This window comes from Oncorhynchus masou, chromosome 22, assembly GCF_036934945.1.
Source record: "Oncorhynchus masou masou isolate Uvic2021 chromosome 22, UVic_Omas_1.1, whole genome shotgun sequence".
Taxonomy (NCBI): domain Eukaryota; kingdom Metazoa; phylum Chordata; class Actinopteri; order Salmoniformes; family Salmonidae; genus Oncorhynchus; species Oncorhynchus masou.
In genome coordinates this window covers 715,467-737,718 of record NC_088233.1, presented here as the reverse complement: position 1 = coordinate 737,718, position 22,252 = coordinate 715,467, and the positions used below count along the sequence as shown (strand labels likewise).

The 22,252-nt window shown below is 40.8% G+C and overlaps 1 protein-coding gene across 1 annotated transcript in view; it reads right to left on the bottom strand.

Annotated features, from left to right (window-relative positions):
- Nucleotides 1-13,900, bottom strand: part of LOC135509754 (transient receptor potential cation channel subfamily M member 1-like) — a 113,489-nt gene extending 99,589 nt beyond the window's left edge. Inside the window, exon 1 of the mRNA XM_064930656.1 lies at nt 13,769-13,900. Coding sequence (XP_064786728.1) covers nt 13,769-13,900 — 132 coding nt within the window. The remainder of the gene's footprint in view (nt 1-13,768) is intronic.
- Nucleotides 13,901-22,252: the final 8,352 nt, after the last annotated feature.

Here is a 22,252-nt window from a genome sequence, read left to right as displayed (position 1 = left end):
AGTGTTCTGGGCCTTTACTAGTCTTGTATCAGCTTAATGATATAGTAGTGTTCTGCCTTTACTAGTCCTGTATCAGCTTAATGATTACTAGTCCTGTATCAGCTTAATGATATAGTAGTGCTCTGGGCCTTTACTAGTCCTGTATCAGCTTAATGATATAGTAGTGCTCTGGGCCATTACTAGTCCTGTATCAGCTTAATGATATAGTAGTGCTCTGGGCCTTTACTAGTCCTGTATCAGCTTAATGATAAAGTAGTGTTCTGGGCCTTTACTAGTCCTGTATCAGCTTAATGATATAGTAGTGCTCTGGGCCTTTACTAGTCCTGTATCAGCTTAATGATATAGTAGTGTTCTGGGACATTACTAGTCCTGTATCAGCTTAATGATATAGTAGTGGTCTGGGTCTTTACTAGTCCTGTATCAGCGGACCGATAAAGTAGTGTTCTGGGCCTTTACTTGTCATGTATCAGCTTAATGATAAAGTAGTGTTCTGGGCCTTTACTAGTCCTGTATCAGCTTAATGATAAAGTAGTGTTCTGGGCCTTTACTAGTCCTGTATCAGCGGACCGATAAAGTAGTGTTCTGGGCCTTTACTAGTCCTGTATCAGCTTAATGATAAAGTAGTGTTCTGGGCCTTTACTAGTCCTGTATCAGCTTAATGATAAAGTAGTGTTCTGGGCCTTTACTAGTCCTGTATCAGCGGACCGATAAAGTAGTGTTCTGGGCCTTTACTAGTCCTGTATCAGCTTAATGATTTAGTAGTGTTCTGGGCCTTTACTAGTCCTGTATCAGCTTAATGATATAGTAGTGTTCTGGGCCTTTACTAGTCCTGTATCAGCTTAATGATATAGTAGTGTTCTGGGCCTTTACTAGTCCTCTATCAGCTTAATGAAAATGTAGTGTTCTGGGCCTTTACTAGTCCTGTATCAGCTTAATGATATAGTAGTGCTCTGGGCCTTTACTAGTCCTGTATCAGCTTAATGATATAGTAGTGTTCTTGTCCTTTACTAGTCCTGTATCAGCTTAATGATATAGTAGTGTTCTGGGCCTTTACTAGTCCTGTATCAGCTTAATGATAAAGTAGTGTTCTGGGCCTTTACTAGTCCTGTATCAGCGGACCGATAATGTAAATGTAGTGTTTTGGGCCTTTACTAGTCCTGTATCAGCTTAATGATAAAGTAGTGTTCTGGGCCTTTACTAGTCCTGTATCAGCTTAATGATAAAGTAGTGTTCTGGGCCTTTACTAGTCCTGTATCAGCTTAATGATAAAGTAGTGTTCTGGGCCTTTACTAGTCCTGTATCAGCTTAATGATAAAGTAGTGCTCTGGGCCTTCACTAGTCCTGTATCAGCTTAATGATAAAGTAGTGCTCTGGGCCTTTACTAGTCCTGTATCAGCTTAATGATATAGTAGTGTTCTGGGCCTTTACTAGTCCTGTATCAGCTTAATGATAAAGTAGTGCTCTGGGCCTTTACTAGTCCTGTATCAGCTTAATGATAAAGTAGTGTTCTGGGCCTTTACTAGTCCTGTATCAGCTTCATGATAAAGTAGTGTTCTGGGTCTTTACTAGTCCTGTATCAGCTTAATGATATAGTGGTGTTCTGGGCCTTTACTAGTCCTGTATCAGCTTAATGATAAAGTAGTGTTCTTGGCCTTTACTAGTCCTGTATCAGCTTAATGATAAAGTAGTGGTCTGGGCCTTTACTAGTCCTGTATCAGCTTAATGATAAAGTAGTGTTCTGGGCCTTTACTAGTCCTGTATCAGCTTAATGATAAAGTAGTGTTCTGGGCCTTTACTAGTCCTGTATCAGCTTAATGATAAAGTAGTGTTCTGGGCCTTTACTAGTCCTGTATCAGCGACCGATAAAGTAGTGTTCTGGGCCTTTACTAGTCCTGTATCAGCTTAATGATTTAGTAGTGTTCTGGGCCTTTACTAGTCCTGTATCAGCTTAATGATATAGTAGTGTTCTGGGCCTTTACTAGTCCTGTATCAGCTTAATGATATAGTAGTGTTCTGGGCCTTTACTAGTCCTCTATCAGCTTAATGAAAATGTAGTGTTCTGGGCCTTTACTAGTCCTGTATCAGCTTAATGATATAGTAGTGCTCTGGGCCTTTACTAGTCCTGTATCAGCTTAATGATATAGTAGTGTTCTTGTCCTTTACTAGTCCTGTATCAGCTTAATGATATAGTAGTGTTCTGGGCCTTTACTAGTCCTGTATCAGCTTAATGATAAAGTAGTGTTCTGGGCCTTTACTAGTCCTGTATCAGCGGACCGATAATGTAAATGTAGTGTTTTGGGCCTTTATTAGTCCTGTATCAGCTTAATGATAAAGTAGTGTTCTGGGCCTTTACTAGTCCTGTATCAGCTTAATGATAAAGTAGTGTTCTGGGCCTTTACTAGTCCTGTATCAGCTTAATGATAAAGTAGTGTTCTGGGCCTTTACTAGTCCTGTATCAGCTTAATGATAAAGTAGTGCTCTGGGCCTTCACTAGTCCTGTATCAGCTTAATGATAAAGTAGTGCTCTGGGCCTTTACTAGTCCTGTATCAGCTTAATGATATAGTAGTGTTCTGGGCCTTTACTAGTCCTGTATCAGCTTAATGATAAAGTAGTGCTCTGGGCCTTTACTAGTCCTGTATCAGCTTAATGATAAAGTAGTGTTCTGGGCCTTTACTAGTCCTGTATCAGCTTCATGATAAAGTAGTGTTCTGGGTCTTTACTAGTCCTGTATCAGCTTAATGATATAGTGGTGTTCTGGGCCTTTACTAGTCCTGTATCAGCTTAATGATAAAGTAGTGTTCTTGGCCTTTACTAGTCCTGTATCAGCTTAATGATAAAGTAGTGGTCTGGGCCTTTACTAGTCCTGTATCAGCTTAATGATAAAGTAGTGTTCTGGGCCTTTACTAGTCCTGTATCAGCTTAATGATAAAGTAGTGTTCTGGGCCTTTACTAGTCCTGTATCAGCTTAATGATAAAGTAGTGTTCTGGGCCTTTACTAGTCCTGTATCAGCGGACCGATAAAGTAGTGTTCTGGGCCTTTACTAGTCCTGTATCAGCTTAATGATTTAGTAGTGTTCTGGGCCTTTACTAGTCCTGTATCAGCTTAATGATATAGTAGTGTTCTGGGCCTTTACTAGTCCTGTATCAGCTTAATGATATAGTAGTGTTCTGGGCCTTTACTAGTCCTCTATCAGCTTAATGAAAATGTAGTGTTCTGGGCCTTTACTAGTCCTGTATCAGCTTAATGATATAGTAGTGCTCTGGGCCTTTACTAGTCCTGTATCAGCTTAATGATATAGTAGTGTTCTTGTCCTTTACTAGTCCTGTATCAGCTTAATGATATAGTAGTGTTCTGGGCCTTTACTAGTCCTGTATCAGCTTAATGATATAGTAGTGTTCTGGGCCTTTACTAGTCCTGTATCAGCTTAATGATAAAGTAGTGTTCTGGGCCTTTACTAGTCCTGTATCAATGATAATGTAAATGTAGTGTTTTGGGCCTTTACTAGTCCTGTATCAGCTTAATGATAAAGTAGTGTTCTGGGCCTTTACTAGTCCTGTATCAGCTTAATGATAAAGTAGTGTTCTGGGCCTTTACTAGTCCTGTATCAGCTTAATGATAAAGTAGTGTTCTGGGCCTTTACTAGTCCTGTATCAGCTTAATGATAAAGTAGTGCTCTGGGCCTTCACTAGTCCTGTATCAGCTTAATGATAAAGTAGTGCTCTGGGCCTTTACTAGTCCTGTATCAGCTTAATGATATAGTAGTGTTCTGGGCCTTTACTAGTCCTGTATCAGCTTAATGATAAAGTAGTGCTCTGGGCCTTTACTAGTCCTGTATCAGCTTAATGATAAAGTAGTGTTCTGGGCCTTTACTAGTCCTGTATCAGCTTCATGATAAAGTAGTGTTCTGGGTCTTTACTAGTCCTGTATCAGCTTAATGATATAGTGGTGTTCTGGGCCTTTACTAGTCCTGTATCAGCTTAATGATAAAGTAGTGTTCTTGGCCTTTACTAGTCCTGTATCAGCTTAATGATAAAGTAGTGGTCTGGGCCTTTACTAGTCCTGTATCAGCTTAATGATAAAGTAGTGTTCTGGGCCTTTACTAGTCCTGTATCAGCTTAATGATAAAGTAGTGTTCTGGGCCTTTACTAGTCCTGTATCAGCTTAATGATATAGTAGTGGTCTGGGCCTTTACTAGACCTGTATCAGCTTAACAATAAAGTAGTGTTCTGGGCCTTTACTAGTCCTGTATCAGCTTAATGATAAAGTAGTGTTCTGGGCCTTTACTAGTCCTGTATCAGCTTAATGATAAAGTAGTGCTCTGGGCCTTTACTAGTCCTGTATCAGCTTAATGATAAAGTAGTGCTCTGGGCCTTTACTAGTCCTGTATCAGCTTAATGATAAAGTAGTGCTCTGGGCCTTTACTAGTCCTGTATCAGCTTAATGATAAAGTAGTGTTCTGGGCCTTTACTAGTCCTGTATCAGCTTCATGATAAAGTAGTGTTCTGGGTCTTTACTAGTCCTGTATCAGCTTAATGATATAGTGGTGTTCTGGGCCTTTACTAGTCCTGTATCAGCTTAATGATAAAGTAGTGTTCTTGGCCTTTACTAGTCCTGTATCAGCTTAATGATAAAGTAGTGGTCTGGGCCTTTACTAGTCCTGTATCAGCTTAATGATAAAGTAGTGTTCTGGGCCTTTACTAGTCCTGTATCAGCTTAATGATAAAGTAGTGTTCTGGGCCTTTACTAGTCCTGTATCAGCTTAATGATATAGTAGTGGTCTGGGCCTTTACTAGACCTGTATCAGCTTAACAATAAAGTAGTGTTCTGGGCCTTTACTAGTCCTGTATCAGCTTAATGATAAAGTAGTGTTCTGGGCCTTTACTAGTCCTGTATCAGCTTAATGATAAAGTAGTGCTCTGGGCCTTTACTAGTCCTGTATCAGCTTAATGATAAAGTAGTGCTCTGGGCCTTTACTAGTCCTGTATCAGCTTAATGATAAAGTAGTGTTCTGGGCCTTTACTAGTCCTGTATCAGCTTAATGATATATTAGTGTTCTGGGCCTTTACTAGTCCTGTATCAGCTTAATGATAAAGTAGTGTTCTGGGCCTTTACTAGTCCTGTACCAGCGGACCGATAAAGTATTGTTCTGGGCCTTTACTAGTCCTGTATCAGCTTAATGATATAGTAGTGTTCTGGGCCTTTACTAGTCCTGTATCAGCTTAATGATATAGTAGTGCTCTGGGCCTTTACTAGTCCTGTATCAGCTTAATGATATAGTAGTGTTCTGGGCCTTTACTAGTCCTGTATCAGCTTAATGATATAGTAGTGTTCTGGGCCTTTACTAGTCCTGTATCAGCTTAATGATATAGTAGTGTTCTGGGCCTTTACTAGTCCTGTATCAGCTTAATGATATAGTAGTGTTCTGGGCCTTTACTAGTCCTGTATCAGCTTAATGATATAGTAGTGTTCTGGGCCTTTACTAGTCCTGTATCAGCTTAATGATAAAGTAGTGTTCTGGGCCTTTACTAGTCCTGTATCAGCTTAATGATATAGTAGTGTTTTGGGCCTTTACTAGTCCTGTATCAGCTTAATGATAAAGTAGTGTTCTGGGCCTTTACTAGTCCTGTACCAGCTTAATGATATAGTAGTGTTCTGGGCCTTTACTAGTCCTGTATCAGCTTAATGATATAGTAGTGTTCTGGGCCTTTACTAGTCCTGTACCAGCTTAATGATATAGTAGTGTTCTGGGCCTTTACTAGTCCTGTATCAGCTTAATGATAAAGTAGTGTTCTGGGCCTTTACTAGTCCTGTATCAGCGGACCGATAAAGTATTGTTCTGGGCCTTTACTAGTCCTGTATCAGCTTAATGATATAGTAGTGTTCTGGGCCTTTACTAGTCCTGTACCAGCTTAATGATATAGTAGTGTTCTGGGCCTTTACTAGTCCTGTACCAGCTTAATGATATAGTAGTGTTCTGGGCCTTTACTAGTCCTGTATCAGCTTAATGATAAAGTAGTGTTCTGGGCCTTTACTAGTCCTGTATCAGCTTAATGATAAAGTAGTGTTCTGGGCCTTTACTAGTCCTGTATCAGCTTAATGATATAGTAGTGTTCTGGGCCTTTACTAGTCCTGTATCAGCTTAATGATATAGTAGTGTTCTGGGCCTTTACTAGTCCTGTATCAGCTTAATGATATAGTATTGTTCTGGGCCTTTACTAGTCCTGTATCAGCTTAATGATAAAGTAGTGTTCTGGGCCTTTACTAGTCCTGTACCAGCGGACCGATAAAGTATTGTTCTGGGCCTTTACTAGTCCTGTATCAGCTTAATGATATAGTAGTGTTCCGGGCCTTTACTAGTCCTGTATCAGCTTAATGATATAGTAGTGTTCTGGGCCTTTACTAGTCCTGTATCAGCTTAATGATATAGTAGTGTTCCGGGCCTTTACTAGTCCTGTATCAGCTTAATGATATAGTAGTGTTCTGGGCCTTTACTAGTCCTGTATCAGCTTAATGATATAGTAGTGTTCTGGGCCTTTACTAGTCCTGTATCAGCTTAATGATATAGTAGTGTTCTGGGCCTTTACTAGTCCTGTATCAGCTTAATGATATAGTAGTGCTCTGGGCCTTTACTAGTCCTGTATCAGCTTAATGATATAGTAGTGTTCTGGGCCTTTACTAGTCCTGTATCAGCTTAATGATATAGTAGTGTTCTGGGCCTTTACTAGTCCTATATCAGCTTAATGATATAGTAGTGTTCTGGGCCTTTACTAGTCCTGTATCAGCTTAATGATATAGTAGTGTTCTGGGCCTTTACTAGTCCTGTATCAGCTTAATGATATAGTAGTGTTCTGGGCCTTTACTAGTCCTGTATCAGCTTAATGATATAGTAGTGTTCTGGGCCTTTACTAGTCCTGTACCAGCTTAATGATATAGTAGTGTTCTGGGCCTTTACTAGTCCTGTACCAGCGGACCGATAAAGTATTGTTCTGGGCCTTTACTAGTCCTGTATCAGCTTAATGATATAGTAGTGTTCTGGGCCTTTACTAGTCCTAGTAGTGTTGCCTTTACTAGTCAGCTTAATGATATAGTAGTGTTCCGGGCCTTTACTAGTCCTGTACCAGCGGACCGATAAAGTATTGTTCTGGGCCTTTACTAGTCCTGTATCAGCTTAATGATAAAGTAGTGTTCTGGGCCTTTACTAGTCCTGTACCAGCTTAATGATATAGTAGTGTTCTGGGCCTTTACTAGTCCTGTATCAGCTTAATGATAAAGTAGTGTTCTGGGCCTTTACTAGTCCTGTATCAGCTTAATGATAAAGTAGTGTTCTGGGCCTTTACTAGTCCTGTATCAGCTTAATGATAAAGTAGTGCTCTGGGCCTTTACTAGTCCTGTATCAGCTTAATGATATAGTAGTGTTCTGGGCCTTTACTAGTCCTGTATCAGCTTAATGATATAGTAGTGTTCTGGGCCTTTACTAGTCCTGTATCAGCTTAATGATATAGTAGTGTTCTGGGCCTTTACTAGTCCTGTATCAGCTTAATGATAAAGTAGTGTTCTGGGCCTTTACTAGTCCTGTATCAGCTTAATGATAAAGTAGTGCTCTGGGCCTTTACTAGTCCTGTATCAGCTTAATGATAAAGTATTGTTCTGGGCTTTACTAGTCCTGTATCAGCTTAATGATAAAGTAGTGTTCTGGGCCTTTACTAGTCCTGTATCAGCTTAATGATATAGTAGTGTTCTGGGCCTTTACTAGTCCTGTACCAGCTTAATGATATAGTAGTGTTCTGGGCCTTTACTAGTCCTGTATCAGCTTAATGATATAGTAGTGTTCTGGGCCTTTACTAGTCCTGTACCAGCTTAATGATATAGTAGTGTTCTGGGCCTTTACTAGTCCTGTATCAGCTTAATGATATAGTAGTGTTCTGGGCCTTTACTAGTCCTGTATCAGCTTAATGATATAGTAGTGTTCTGGGCCTTTACTAGTCCTGTATCAGCTTAATGATATAGTAGTGTTCTGGGCCTTTACTAGTCCTGTATCAGCTTAATGATAAAGTAGTGTTCTGGGCCTTTACTAGTCCTCTATCAGCTTAATGATAAAGTAGTGTTCTGGGCCTTTACTAGTCCTGTATCAGCTTAATGATAAAGTAGTGCTCTGGGCCTTTACTAGTCCTGTATCAGCTTAATGATAAAGTATTGTTCTGGGCTTTACTAGTCCTGTATCAGCTTAATGATAAAGTAGTGTTCTGGGCCTTTACTAGTCCTGTATCAGCTTAATGATATAGTAGTGTTCTGGGCCTTTACTAGTCCTGTACCAGCTTAATGATATAGTAGTGTTCTGGGCCTTTACTAGTCCTGTATCAGCTTAATGATATAGTAGTGTTCTGGGCCTTTACTAGTCCTGTACCAGCTTAATGATATAGTAGTGTTCTGGGCCTTTACTAGTCTTGTACCAGCGGACCGATAAAGTATTGTTCTGGGCCTTTACTAGTCCTGTACCAGCGGACCGATAAAGTAGTGTTCTGGGCCTTTACTAGTCCTGTACCAGCTTAATGATATAGTAGTGTTCTGGGCCTTTACTAGTCCTGTACCAGCTTAATGATATAGTAGTGTTCTGGGCCTTTACTAGTCCTGTATCAGCTTAATGATAAAGTAGTGTTCTGGGCCTTTACTAGTCCTGTATCAGCTTAATGATAAAGTAGTGTTCTGGGCCTTTACTAGTCCTGTACCAGCTTAATGATATAGTAGTGTTCTGGGCCTTTACTAGTCCTGTATCAGCTTAATGATATAGTAGTGTTCTGGGCCTTTACTAGTCCTGTACCAGCTTAATGATATAGTAGTGTTCTGGGCCTTTACTAGTCCTGTTTCAGCGGACCGATAAAGTAGTGTTCTGGGCCTTTACTAGTCCTGTACCAGCTTAATGATATAGTAGTGTTCTGGGCCTTTACTAGTCCTGTACCAGCTTAATGATATAGTAGTGTTCTGGGCCTTTACTAGTCCTGTACCAGCGGACCGATAAAGTAGTGTTCTGTGCCTTTACTAGTCCTGTAACAGCTTAATGATATAGTATTGTTCTGGGCCTTTACTAGTCCTGTATCAGCTTAATGATAAAGTAGTGTTCTGGGCCTTTACTAGTCCTGTATCAGCTTAATGATATAGTAGTGTTCTGGGCCTTTACTAGTCCTGTATCAGCTTAATGATATAGTAGTGTTCTGGGCCTTTACTAGTCCTGTATCAGCTTAATGATATAGTAGTGTTCTGGGCCTTTACTAGTCCTGTACCAGCTTAATGATATAGTAGTGTTCTGGGCCTTTACTAGTCCTGTATCAGCTTAATGATATAGTAGTGTTCTGGGCCTTCACTAGTCCTGTATCAGCTTAATGATAAAATAGTGTTCTGGGCCTTTACTAGTCCTGTATCAGCTTAATGATAAAGTAGTGCTCTGGGCCTTTACTAGTCCTGTATCAGCTTAATGATAAAGTAGTGTTCTGGGCCTTTACTAGTCCTGTATCAGCTTAATGATAAAGTAGTGTTCTGGGCCTTTACTAGTCCTGTATCAGCTTAATGATATAGTAGTGTTCTGGGCCTTTACTAGTCCTGTATCAGCTTAATGATATAGTAGTGTTCTGGGCCTTTACTTGTCCTGTACCAGCTTAATGATATAGTAGTGTTCTGGGCCTTTACTAGTCCTGTATCAGCTTAATGATATAGTAGTGTTCTGGGCCTTTACTAGTCCTGTACCAGCGGACCGATAAAGTCTTCTGTAGCGTTGGCACATTTTTTCTTCATCCCCAAAGACCAGTGAGTTTTTCCAATGGTTCGCAAAGAAGGGCAGCTATTGGTAGACGGGGAAAAAAAGCAGACATTAAATATCCCTTTGAGCATGTCGAAGATATTAAATTACACTTTGGATGGTTATCAATACACCCAGTCACTAAAAGGATACATGCGCCCTACCTAACTCTGTTTCCGGAGAGGAAGGAAATCGCTCAGGGATTTCACCAATAGGCCAATGGTGACTTTAAAACACTTACAGAGTTTAATGGCTGTGATAGGAGATAACTGAGGATGGATCGACAACATTGTAGAGTCTCCACAATACTAACCTAAAGGACAGAGTGAAAAGAAGGAAGCCTGTACAGATCACAGATATTCCAAAACATGCATCCTGTTTGCAATAATATATAAGGCACTAAACTATGGGAAAGAAAATAACTTCACGCCCTGAATACAAAGTGTTATGTTAGTGTCAAATCCAACACAATACAACACATCACTGAGTGCCACTCCTCATAATTTCAAGAATGGTGGTGGCTTTGTCATGTAGCCTATATCATACCGTATGTAGCCTGTATCATACCGAATGTAGCCTGTATCATACCGAATGTAGCCTGTATCATACCGAATGTAGCCTGTATCATACCGTATGTAGCCTGTATCATACCGAATGTAGCCTGTAGCAAACCGAATGTAGCCTGTATCATACCGAATGTAGCCTGTATCATACCGTATGTAGCCTGTATCATACCGAATGTAGCATGTATCATACCGTATGTAGCCTGTATCATACCGTATGTAGCCTGTATCATACCGTATGTAGCCTATATCATACCGTATGTAGCCTATATCATACCGTATGTAGCCTATATCATACCGTATGTAGCCTATATCATACCGTATGTAGCCTATATCATACCATATGTAGCCTGTATCATACTGTATGTAGACTATATCATACTTAATGTAGGGTGGCAGCGTAGCCTAGTGGTTAGAGAGTTTGGCTAATAACCAAAAGGTTGCATGATAGAATCCCCGAGCTGACAAGGTACAAATCTGTCGTTCTGCACCTGCACAAGGCAGTCAACCCAATGTTCCTAGGCCATCATTGAAAATAATATTTTTTTCTTAACTGAGTTGCCTGGTTAAATAAAGATAAAAAAATAAAATAAAAATGTAGCCCGAATCATACTGTATGTAGCCTATATCATACTGTATGGAGCCTATAGTATTTTATGTAGCCTATATCATGCTGTATGTGGCCTATATCATACTTTATGTAGCCTATATCATACTGTATGTAGCCTATATCATACTGTATGGAGCCTATAGTATTTTATGTAGCCTATATCATGCTGTATGTGGCCTATATCATACTTTATGTAGCCTATATCATACCGTATGTAGCCTCTATCATACTGTATGTGGCCTCTATTATACTGTATGTAGCCTCTATCATTCTGTATGTAGCCTCTATCATACTGTATGTAGCCTATATCATACTGTATGGAGCCTATAGTATTTTATGTAGACAATATCATGCTGTATGTGGCCTATATCATACTTTATGTAGCCTATATCATACCGTATGTAGCCTCTATCATACTGTATGTGGCCTCTATTATACTGTATGTAGCCTGTATCATACCGAATGTAGCCTTTATCATACCGAATGTAGCCTGTATCATACCGAATGTAGCCTGTATCATACCGTATGTAGCCTGTATCATACCGTATGTAGCCTGTATCATACCGTATGTAGCCTGTATCATACTGTATGTAGCCTGTATCATACCGTATGTAGCCTGTATCATACCGAATGTAGCCTGTATCATACCGAATGTAGCCCAAATCATACTGTATGTAGCCTATATCATACTGTATGGAGCCTATAGTATTTTATATAGCCTATATCATGCTGTATGTGGCCTATATCATACTTTATGTAGCCTATATCATACCGTATGTAGCCTCTATCATACTGTATGTGGCCTCTATTATACTGTATGTAGCCTCTATCATTCTGTATGTAGCCTCTATCATACTGTATGTAGCCTATATCTTACTGTATGTAGCCTATATCATGTATGTAGTCTCTATCATACTGTATGTAGATGTATTGACTCAGGGGATTGAATAATTATCTAATCCAAATATATTAGTGATTTATTTTCCATGAATACACTTTGACATTACAGAGTACTTTTGTGTAAATCGTTAAAAAATATATAAAAAAATAAACAACAGTAATTCCACAAGAGCATGTGGAAAATGTTAAGGGGTGTAAAAACATTCTGAAGGCACCAAATGTAGCCTGTATCATACTTTATGTAGCCTGTATCATACTGTATGTAGCCTATATCATACCATATGTAGCCTATATCATACTCTTTGTAGCCTGTATCATACCGTATGTAGCCTATATCATACCATATGTAGCCTATATCATACTCTTTGTAGCCTGTATCATACTGTGTGTAGCCTCTATCATACCATATGTAGCCTATATCATACCGTATGTACGCTATATCATACCGTATGTAGCCTATATCATATTGTAAGTAGCCTATATCATATTGTATGTACCTTGTATCATACCATATGTACCCTGTATCATACTGTATGTAGCCTATATCATACTGTATGTAGCCTATATCGTATTGTAAGTAGCCTATATCATACCATATGTACCCTATATCAGACTGTATGTAGCCTATATCAGACTGTATGTAGCCTATATCAGACTGTATTTAGCCTATATCATACTGTATTTAGCCTATATCATACCGTATGTAGCATGTATCATACTATATGTAGCCTATATCATACTGTATGTACTCTATCATACTGTATGTAGCCTATATCATACTTTATGTAGCCTCTATCATACTGTATGTATCCTATAGTATTTTTTGTAGCCTGTATCATGCTGTATGTCATCTGTATCATGCTGTATGTGGTCTATATCATACTGTATATAGCCTATATCATGTATGAATGGGTCGACAGGGTAGCCTAGTGGTTAGAGCATTGGACTAGTAACCGAAAGGTTGCAAGTTCAAATCCCTGAGCTGACAAGGTTCAAGTCGTTCTGCCTGTTCTGCCAAATCTGTCGTTCTGCCAAATAATTTGTTCTTAACTGACTTGCCTAGTTAAATAAAGGTAAAATAAAAAAGAAATCTTTATCATACTGTATGTATCCTGTATCATTCTGTATGTAGCTTATATCATACCGTATGTAGCCCCTATCATACTGTATGTCAAATCAAATCACATTTATTTGTCACATACACATGGTTAGCAGGTGTTAATGCAAGTGTAGCGTAATGCTTGTGCTTCTAGTTCCGACAATGCAGTAATATCTAACAAGTAATATAACCTAGCAATTTCACAACAACTACCTTATACACACAAGTGTAAAGGAATGAATAGGAATATGTACGTAAAAAATATAAATGAGTAATGGCTGAACGGCATAGGCAAGATGCAGTAGATGGTATAGAGTACAGTATATACATATGAGATGAGTAATATAGGGTATGTAAACATTATAAAGTGACTAGTGATATATTTATTACATCAATATTTCCATTATTAAAGTGGCTGGAGTTGAGTCAGTATGTTGGCGACAGCCACTCAACGTTAGTGATGGCTGTTTAACAGTCTGATGTCCTTGAGATAGAGGCTGTTTTTCAGTCTCTCGGTCCCCGCTTTGATGCACCTGTACTGACCTCGCCTTCTGGATGATAGCGGGGTGAACAGGCAGTGGCTCGGGTGGTTGTTGTCCTTGATCTTTTTGGCCTTCCTGTGACATCGGGTGGTGTAGGTGTCCTGGAGGGCAGGTAGTTTGCCCCCGGTGATGCGTTGTGCAGACCTCACTACCCTCTGGAGAGCCTTATGGTTGTGGGCGGAGCAGTTGCAGTACCAGGCGGTGATACAGCCTGACAGGATGCTCTCGATTGTGCTTTTGTAAATGTTTGGCACTGCTACACCTTCTTCACCACGCTGTCTGTGTGAGAGGACCATTTCAGTTTGTCTGTGGTGTGTATGCCGAGGAAATTAAAGCGTACTACCCTCTCCACTAGTGTCCCGTTGATGTAGATAGGGGGCTTATATAAGGCCATATTGGGTAAAATGACATTTTATCTCTGTTCTTTTTTAGTCAGGTCAGTAAATAAATATCAATTACGGTCCCATTCTGATTTGCTTCTAACAGTACCAAAAATGAGGACAGTTACTTAGTTACTTAGCACCGTGGTCATGGAATTCTCTCCTGAGAATTTTAAAATGTGATGATCTAGTTTTCGTTGGAGGTGTTTAAACACTTGATCGATGTATATGTCATAGAAGAGTGTAATTGTTTTTATGCCAGCTGTTTTTAGTCAAGATGTTTGTGTTTTTAATGTAAAATGTTTGTTGTACTGTATGTGTGTTTATAGTTTTATTTAATGTTGTGTTATAGTGTGTAAGTTGTTTTGTCTGAAACGGTGTTCCCCCTGCTGCTATTGGACCAGGTATCTCTTGGAAAAGAGAGAAAAAAAACTGTATAAACAAATAAAATAAAAAATATAATGCAGCCTATATCATTCTGTATGTAGCCTATATTTTATACCGTATGTAGCCTATATCATACTGTATGTAGCCTATATCATACTGTATGTAGCCTATATTTCATACTGTATGTAGCCTATATCATACTGTATGCAGCCTATATCATACTGTATGTAGCCTATATTTTATACCGTATGTAGCCTATATCATACTCTATGTAGCCTATATCATACTGTATGTAGCCTATATTTTATACCGTATGTAGCCTATATCATACTGTATGTAGCCTATATTTTATACCGTATGTAGCCTATATTTTATACCGTATGTAGCCTATATCATACTGTATGCAGCCTATATCATACTGTATGTAGCCTATATCATACTGTATCTATATCATACTCTATGTAGCCTATATCATACTGTATGCAGCCTATATCATACTGTATGCAGTAGCCTATATCATATGTATGTAGCCTATATCATACTGTATGCAGCCTATATCATACTGTATGCAGCCTATATCATACTGTATGCAGCCTATGTAGCCTATATTTTATACCGTCATGTAGCCTATATTTTATACCGTATGTAGCCTATATCATACTGTATGCAGCCTATATCATACTGTATGCAGCCTATATCATACTGTATGCAGCCTATATCATACCGTATGTAGCCTATATTTTATACCGTATGTAGCCTATATCATATGATATGTAGCCTATATTTTATACGTATGTAGCCTATATCATATGATATGTAGCCTATATCATATGATATGTAGCCTATATCATATGATATGTAGCATATATCATATGATATGTAGCCTATATCATATGATATGTATCCTATAGCATACTGTATGTAGCCTATATCATATGATATGTAGCCTATATCATATGATATGTAGCCTATATCATACTGTATGTAGCCTATATCATATGATATGATATGTAGCCTATATGATATGTAGCCTATATCATATATGTAGCATATATCATACTGTATGTAGCCTATAGCATTTTATGTATCCTATAGCATTTTATGTAGCCTGTATCATACTGTATGTAGCCTATAGCATGTATATAGCCAATATCATACCCTATGTAGCCTGTATCATACTGTATGTAGCCTATATCATGCTGTATGTAGCCTATAGCCTGTATCATGTTAATAGCCTATATCATGTATGTAGCCTATATTATACTGTTAATAGCCTATATCATGTATGTAGCCTGTATGTATTATCTAACATCTGGATGATAACACCCCCCAAAACATTAGTTATGGTTTTACCCCAAAAGATTCCCAAAAAATTCTGATAATGTTTTTTTTTTTTATATCTTAATCATCATTGAAATGTTCTCCTAATTTCCACCAAAAAAATGGCACAACATCTGTAACAACTTAACAATCAAATCAAATTCTATTGGTCGGAGACATGAGTGGTTGGAGACGTGTGTGGCCCTCAGTCATAGGTGAACAGGGAGTACAGGAATGGGCTGAGCACAGAACATTCCCAAAACATTCTCATTAGGTTTCCAGGTGAAGAACGGACAAAATGCGAATGTTGTATACAAACATTGAATAATATTCAGCACAACTGGACAGTATTCGTTTTGAGAACATTTGCCGCAACTTAACAAATGTTCTGGGAACGTTTGCTGGGGTGCCTGTGTTAACCCTAAGCAGTCTTATTTTGCACAGGTTTACCTGGTGATTCTGGCCTGTTTAATAATGGATGTCAGAGGATTCTGATAGCAGCATGGCTGGAAACCTTACCCTCCTCAGAAGATACCTCATACATACCTCAACATTAACCCTAATCCTAATGTCAGATACCTTAGGTTACACTAACCAAGACCGTCTCTGGTTACTTCTCTGGAAGCTTCTCTTAGCTGCTGTTCTTAACTGTTACCTTAGCATTTCAGCAGTCAGTTCTGATGTCCATGAAATACAGTGAGCTCCAATATTATTGGGACAGTGACACGTGTTGTTGTTCTGGTTCTGTATTCCAACACTTTGGAATTGAAATGATAACTTAACTATGACGATAAAGTGCAGACTGTAATGTTTAAATTTGAGGGTTTTTTCATCCATAGCAATTTGGATGTTACAGCACTTTTTGTACATAGTCCATTCATTTTAGGGCACCAAAAGTATTGGGACAAATTCACTTAAATGTGTATTAAAGTTGTACGAATTGTAATATTAGGTTATTCTTAGTACACAACATCTACATCTATCAACATCTACATGTCCCCTGCATGTCCCCAGGCACCCTCATTTGTTGACTTTGTGATCGAAAAAGCCTTGGTTTCAAGCATGTCAACATCAGAAGCCTCCTCCCTAAGTTTGTTTTACTCACTGCTTTAGCCCACTCTGCTAACCCCGATGTCCTTGCCGTGTCTGAATCCTGGCTCAGGAAGGCCACCAAAAATTCTGAGATTTCCATACCCAACTATAACATCTTCCGTCAAGATAGAACTGCCAAAGGGGGAGGAGTTGCAGTCTACTGCAGAGATAGCCTGCAAAGTAATGTCATACTTTCCAGGTCCATACCCAAACAGTTCGAACTACTAATCTTGAAAATTACTCTCTCCAGAAATAAGTCTCTCACTGTTGCCGCCTGCTACCGACCCCCCTCAGCTCCCAGCTGTGCCCTGGACACCATTTGTGAATTGATTGCCCCCATCTAGCTTCAGAGTTTGTTCTGTTAGGTGACCTAAACTGGGATATGCTTAACACAACGGCAGTCCTACAATCTAAGCTAGATGCCCTCAATCTCACACAAATCATCACAACCCTAAATCTGTAAACAAGGGCACCCTCATAGACGTCATCCTGACCAACTGGCCTTCCAAATACACCTCCGCCGTCTTCAACCAGGAACTCAGCGATCACTGCCTCATTGCCTGTATCCGCTACGGAGCCGCAGTCAAACGACCACCCCTCATCACTGTCAAACGCTCCCTAAAACACTTCTGTGAGCAGGCCTTTCGAATCGACCTGGCCCGGGTATCCTGGAAAGACATTGACCTCATCCCGTCAGTTGAGGATGCCTGGTCATTCTTTAAAAGTAACTTCCTCACCATTTAAGATAAGCATGCTCCGTTCAAAAAATGCAGAACTAAGAACAGATCCAGCCCTTGGTTCACTCCAGACCTGACTGCCCTCGACCAGCACAAAAACATCCTGTGGCGGACTGCAATAGCATCGAATAGTCCCTGCGATATGCAACTGTTCAGGGAAGTCAGGAACCAATACACGCAGTCAGTCAGGAAAGCTAAGGCCAGCTTCTTCAGGCAGAAGTTTGCATCCTGTAGCTCCAACTCCAAAAAGTTCTTGGACACTGTGAAGTCCATGGAGAACAAGAGCACCTCCTCCCAGCTGCCCACTGCACTAAGGCTAGGTAACACGGTCACCACCGATAAATCCATAATTATCGAAAACTTCAACAAGCATTTCTCAACGGCTGGCCATTTACATTTACATTTAAGTCATTTGGCAGACGCTCTTATCCAGAGCGACTTACAAATTGGTGAATTCACCTTATGACATCCGGTGGAACAGCCACTTTACAATAGTGCATCTAAATAATTTAAGGGGGGTGAGAAGGATTACTTTATCCTATCCTAGGTATTCCTTAAAGAGGTGGGGTTTCAGGTGTCTCCAGAAGGTGGTGATTGACTCCGCTGTCCTGGCGTCGTGAGGGAGTTTGTTCCACCATTGGGGGGCCAGAGCAGCGAACAGTTTTGACTGGGCTGAGCGGGAACTGTACTTCCTCAGTGGTAGGGAGGCGAGCAGGCCAGAGGTGGATGAATGCAGTGCCCTTGTTTGGGTGTAGGGCCTGATCAGAGCCTGGAGGTACTGCGGTGCCGTTCCCCTCACAGCTCCGTAGGCCATGCCTTCCGCCTGGCTACTCCAACCTCGGCCAACAGCCCCGCCCCCCACCCGCATCTCCTCGCCCAAGCCTCTCCAGGTTCTCCTTTACCCAAATCCAGATAGCAGATGTTCTGAAAGAGCTGCAAAACCTGGACCCGTACAAATCAGCTGGGCTTGACAATCTGGACCCTCTATTTCTGAAACTATCCGCCGCCATTGTCGCAACCCCTATTACCAGCCTGTTCAACCTCTCTTTCATATCGTCTGAGATCCCCAAGGATTGGAAAGCTGCTGCAGTCATCCCCCTCTTCAAAGGGGGAGACACCCTGGACCCAAACTGTTACAGACCTATATCCATCCTGCCCTGCCTATCTAAGGTCTTCGAAAGCCAAGTCAACAAACAGGTCACTGACCATCTCGAATCCCACCGTACCTTCTCCGCTGTGCAATCTGGTTTCCGAGCCGGTCACGGGTGCACCTCAGCCACACTCAAGGTACTAAACGATATCATAACCGCCATCGATAAAAGACAGTACTGTGCAGCCGTCTTCATCGACCTTGCCAAGGCTTTCGACTCTGTCAATCACCATATTCTTATCGGCAGACTCAGTAGCCTCGGTTTTCGGATGACTGCCTTGCCTGGTTCACCAATTACTTTGCAAACAGAGTTCAGTGTGTCAAATCGGAGGGCATGCTGTCCGGTCCTCTGGCAGTCTCTATGGGGGTGCCACAGGGTTCAATTCTTGGGCCGACTCTTTTCTCTGTATATATCAATGATGTTGCTCTTGCTGCGGGCGATTCCCTGATCCACCTCTACGCAGACGACACCATTCTATATACTTCCGGCCCGTCCTTGGACACTGTGCTATCTAACCTCCAATTGAGCTTCAATGCCATACAACACTCCTTCCGTGGCCTCCAACTGCTCTTAAATGCTAGTAAAACCAAATGCATGCTTTTCAACCGATCGCTGCCTGCACCCGCATGCCCGACTAGCATCACCACCCTGGATGGTTCCGACCTTGAATATGTGGACATCTATAAGTACCTAGGTGTCTGGCAAGACTGTAAACTCTCCTTCCAGACTCATATCAAACATCTCCAATCGAAAATCAAATCAAGAGTCGGCTTTCTATTCCGCAACAAAGCCTCCTTCACGCACGCCGCCAAACTTACCCTAGTAAAACGTATTTTTTAAATTTATTTACTTTTCTGCTCTTTTGCACACCAATATCTCTAAATGTACATTACCATCTGATCATTTATCACCCCAGTGTTAATCTGCAAAATTGTAATTATTCGCCTACCTCCTCATGCATTTTGCACACAATGTATATAGACTCCCCTTTTTTTTCTACTGTGTTATTGACTTGTTAATTGTTTACTCCATGTGTAACTCTGTGTTGTCTGTTCACACTGCTATGCTTTATCTTGGCCAGGTCGCAGTTGCAAATGAGAACTTGTTCTCAACTAGCCTACCTGGTTAAATAAAGGTGAAATAAAAAAATAAAAAATACTTCAAGCTTGTGACTCCAAAAACTTGTTGGATGCATTCGCTGTATGTTTTGGTTGTGTTTCCGATTATTTTGTGCCCAATAGAAATTAGTGGTAGATAAAGTATTGTGTTATCTTGGAGTCGTTGTTATTGTCAATAAGAATATAAGTGGTTAGAGCGTTGGACTAGTAACCAGAAGGTTGCAAGTTCAAACCCCCGAGCTGACAAGGTACAAATCTGTCGTTCTGCCCCTGAACAGGCAGTTAACCCACTGTTCCCAGGCCGTCATTGAAAATAAGAATTTGTTCTTAACTGACTGACTTGCCTGGTTAAATAAAGATAAAAAAAATTAAATAAAAATACGTTTCTTTCTACATTCATTGTGATGTTACCATGATTACGGATAATCCTGGATAATGATGAGTGAGAAAGTTACAGATTCACAAATATCATACCCCCAAACAATGCTAACCCACTTGTTATTGTAATGGTGAGAGGTTAGAATGTCTTGGGGGTTATGATATTTGTGTGTCTCTGTGGTAAACCTGTTCCCTTCCCATCTCTCTGTCCTCTTCCCTTCCCATCTCTCTGTCCTCTTCCCTTCCCATCTCTCCAGACATTTTTTCATTTTTTAAATTTATTTTTAACCAGGTAGGCTAGTTGAGAACAAGTTCTCATTTGCAACTGCGACCTTGGCCAAGATAAAGCATAGCAATTCGACACATACAACAACACAGAGTTACACATGGAATAAACAAAACATAGTCAATAATACAGTAGAACAAAAGAAAACAAAGTCTATATACAGTGAGTGCAAATGAGGTAAGTTAAGGAAATAAATAGGCCATGGTGGCGAAGTAATTACAATATAGCAATTAAACACTGGAATGGTAGATCGGCAGAAGATGAATGTGCAAGTAGAGATACTGGGGTGCAAAGGAGCAAGATAAATGAATAAATACAGTATGGGGATGAGGTAGGTAGATAGATGTTTACAGAGGGGCTATGTACAGGAGCAGTGATCTGTAAGCTGCTCTGACAGCTGGTGCTTAAAGCTAGTGAGGGAGATGTGAGTCTCCAGCTTCAGAGATTTTTACAGTTCGTTACAGTCATTGGCAGCAGAGAACTGGAAGGTAAGACGACCAAAGGAGGAGTTGGTTTGGGGGTTGACCAGTGAGATATACCTGCTGGAGCGCGTGCTACGAGTGGGTGCTGCTATGGTGACCAGTGAGCTGAGATAAGGTGGGGCTTTACCTAGCAGAGATACCCAGTGGGTTTGGCGACAAGTATGAAGTGAGGGCCAACCAACAAGAGCATACAGGTCGCAATGGTAGGTAGGGTATGGGGCTATGGTGACAAAACAGATGGCACTGTGATAGACTGCATCCAGTTTGTTGAGTAGAGTGTTGGAGACAATTTTATAGATTACATCACCGAAGTCGAGGATCTGTAGGATGGTCAGTTTTACGAGGGTATGTTTGGCAGCATGAGTGAAGGATGCTTTGATGCGATATAGGAAGCCAATTATAGATTTAATTTTGGATTGGAGATGCTTAATGTGAGTCTGGAAGGAGAGTTTACAGTCTCACCAGACACCTAGGTATTTGTAGTTGTCTATGTAATCTAAGTCAGGGCCGTCCAGAGTAGTGATGCTGGACGGGCGAGCAGGTGCGGGCAGTGATCGGTTGAAAAGCATGCGTTTAGTTTTACTTGCATTTAAGAGCAGTTGGACGCCACGGAAGGAGAGTTGTATGGCATTGAAGCTCGTCTGGAGGTTAGTACGGAGAAGGTACGGTGGAATTCGAAATGGTCGGTAATCAAAATCAAATCAAATGTATATAGCCCTTCGTACATCAGCTGATATCTCAAAGTGCTGTTCAGAAACCCAGCCTAAACCCCAAACAGCAAGCAATGCAGGTGTAAAAGCACGGTGGCTAGGAAAAACTCCCTAGAAAGAAACCTAGAGAGGAACCAGGCTATGTGGGGTGGCCAGTCCTCTTCTGGCTGTGCCGGGTGGCCAAGATGTTCAAATGCTCATAAATGACCAGCATGGTCAAATAATAATAATCACCGGCAGAACAGTTGAAACTGGAGCAGCAGCACGGCCAGGTGGACTGGGGACAGCAAGGAGTCATCATGCCGGGTAGTCCTGAGGCATGGTCCTAGAGCTCAGGTCCTCCGAGAGAGAGAAATAGAGAATTAGAGAGAGCATACTTAAATTCACACAGGACACCGGATAGGACAAGAGAAGTACTCCAGATATAACAAACTGACCCTAGCCCCCCGACACACAAACTACTGCAGCGTAAATACTGGAGGCTGAGACAGGAGGGGTCAGTAGACACTGTGGCCCCTTCCGATGACACCCCCGGACAGGGCCAAACAGGAAAGATATAACCCCACCCACTTTGCCAAAGCACAGCCCCCACACCACTAGAGGGATATCTTCAACCACCAACATACCATCCTGAGACAAGGACGAGTATAACCCACAAAGATCTCCGCCACGGCACAACCCAAGAGGTGCGCCTACCCAGACAGG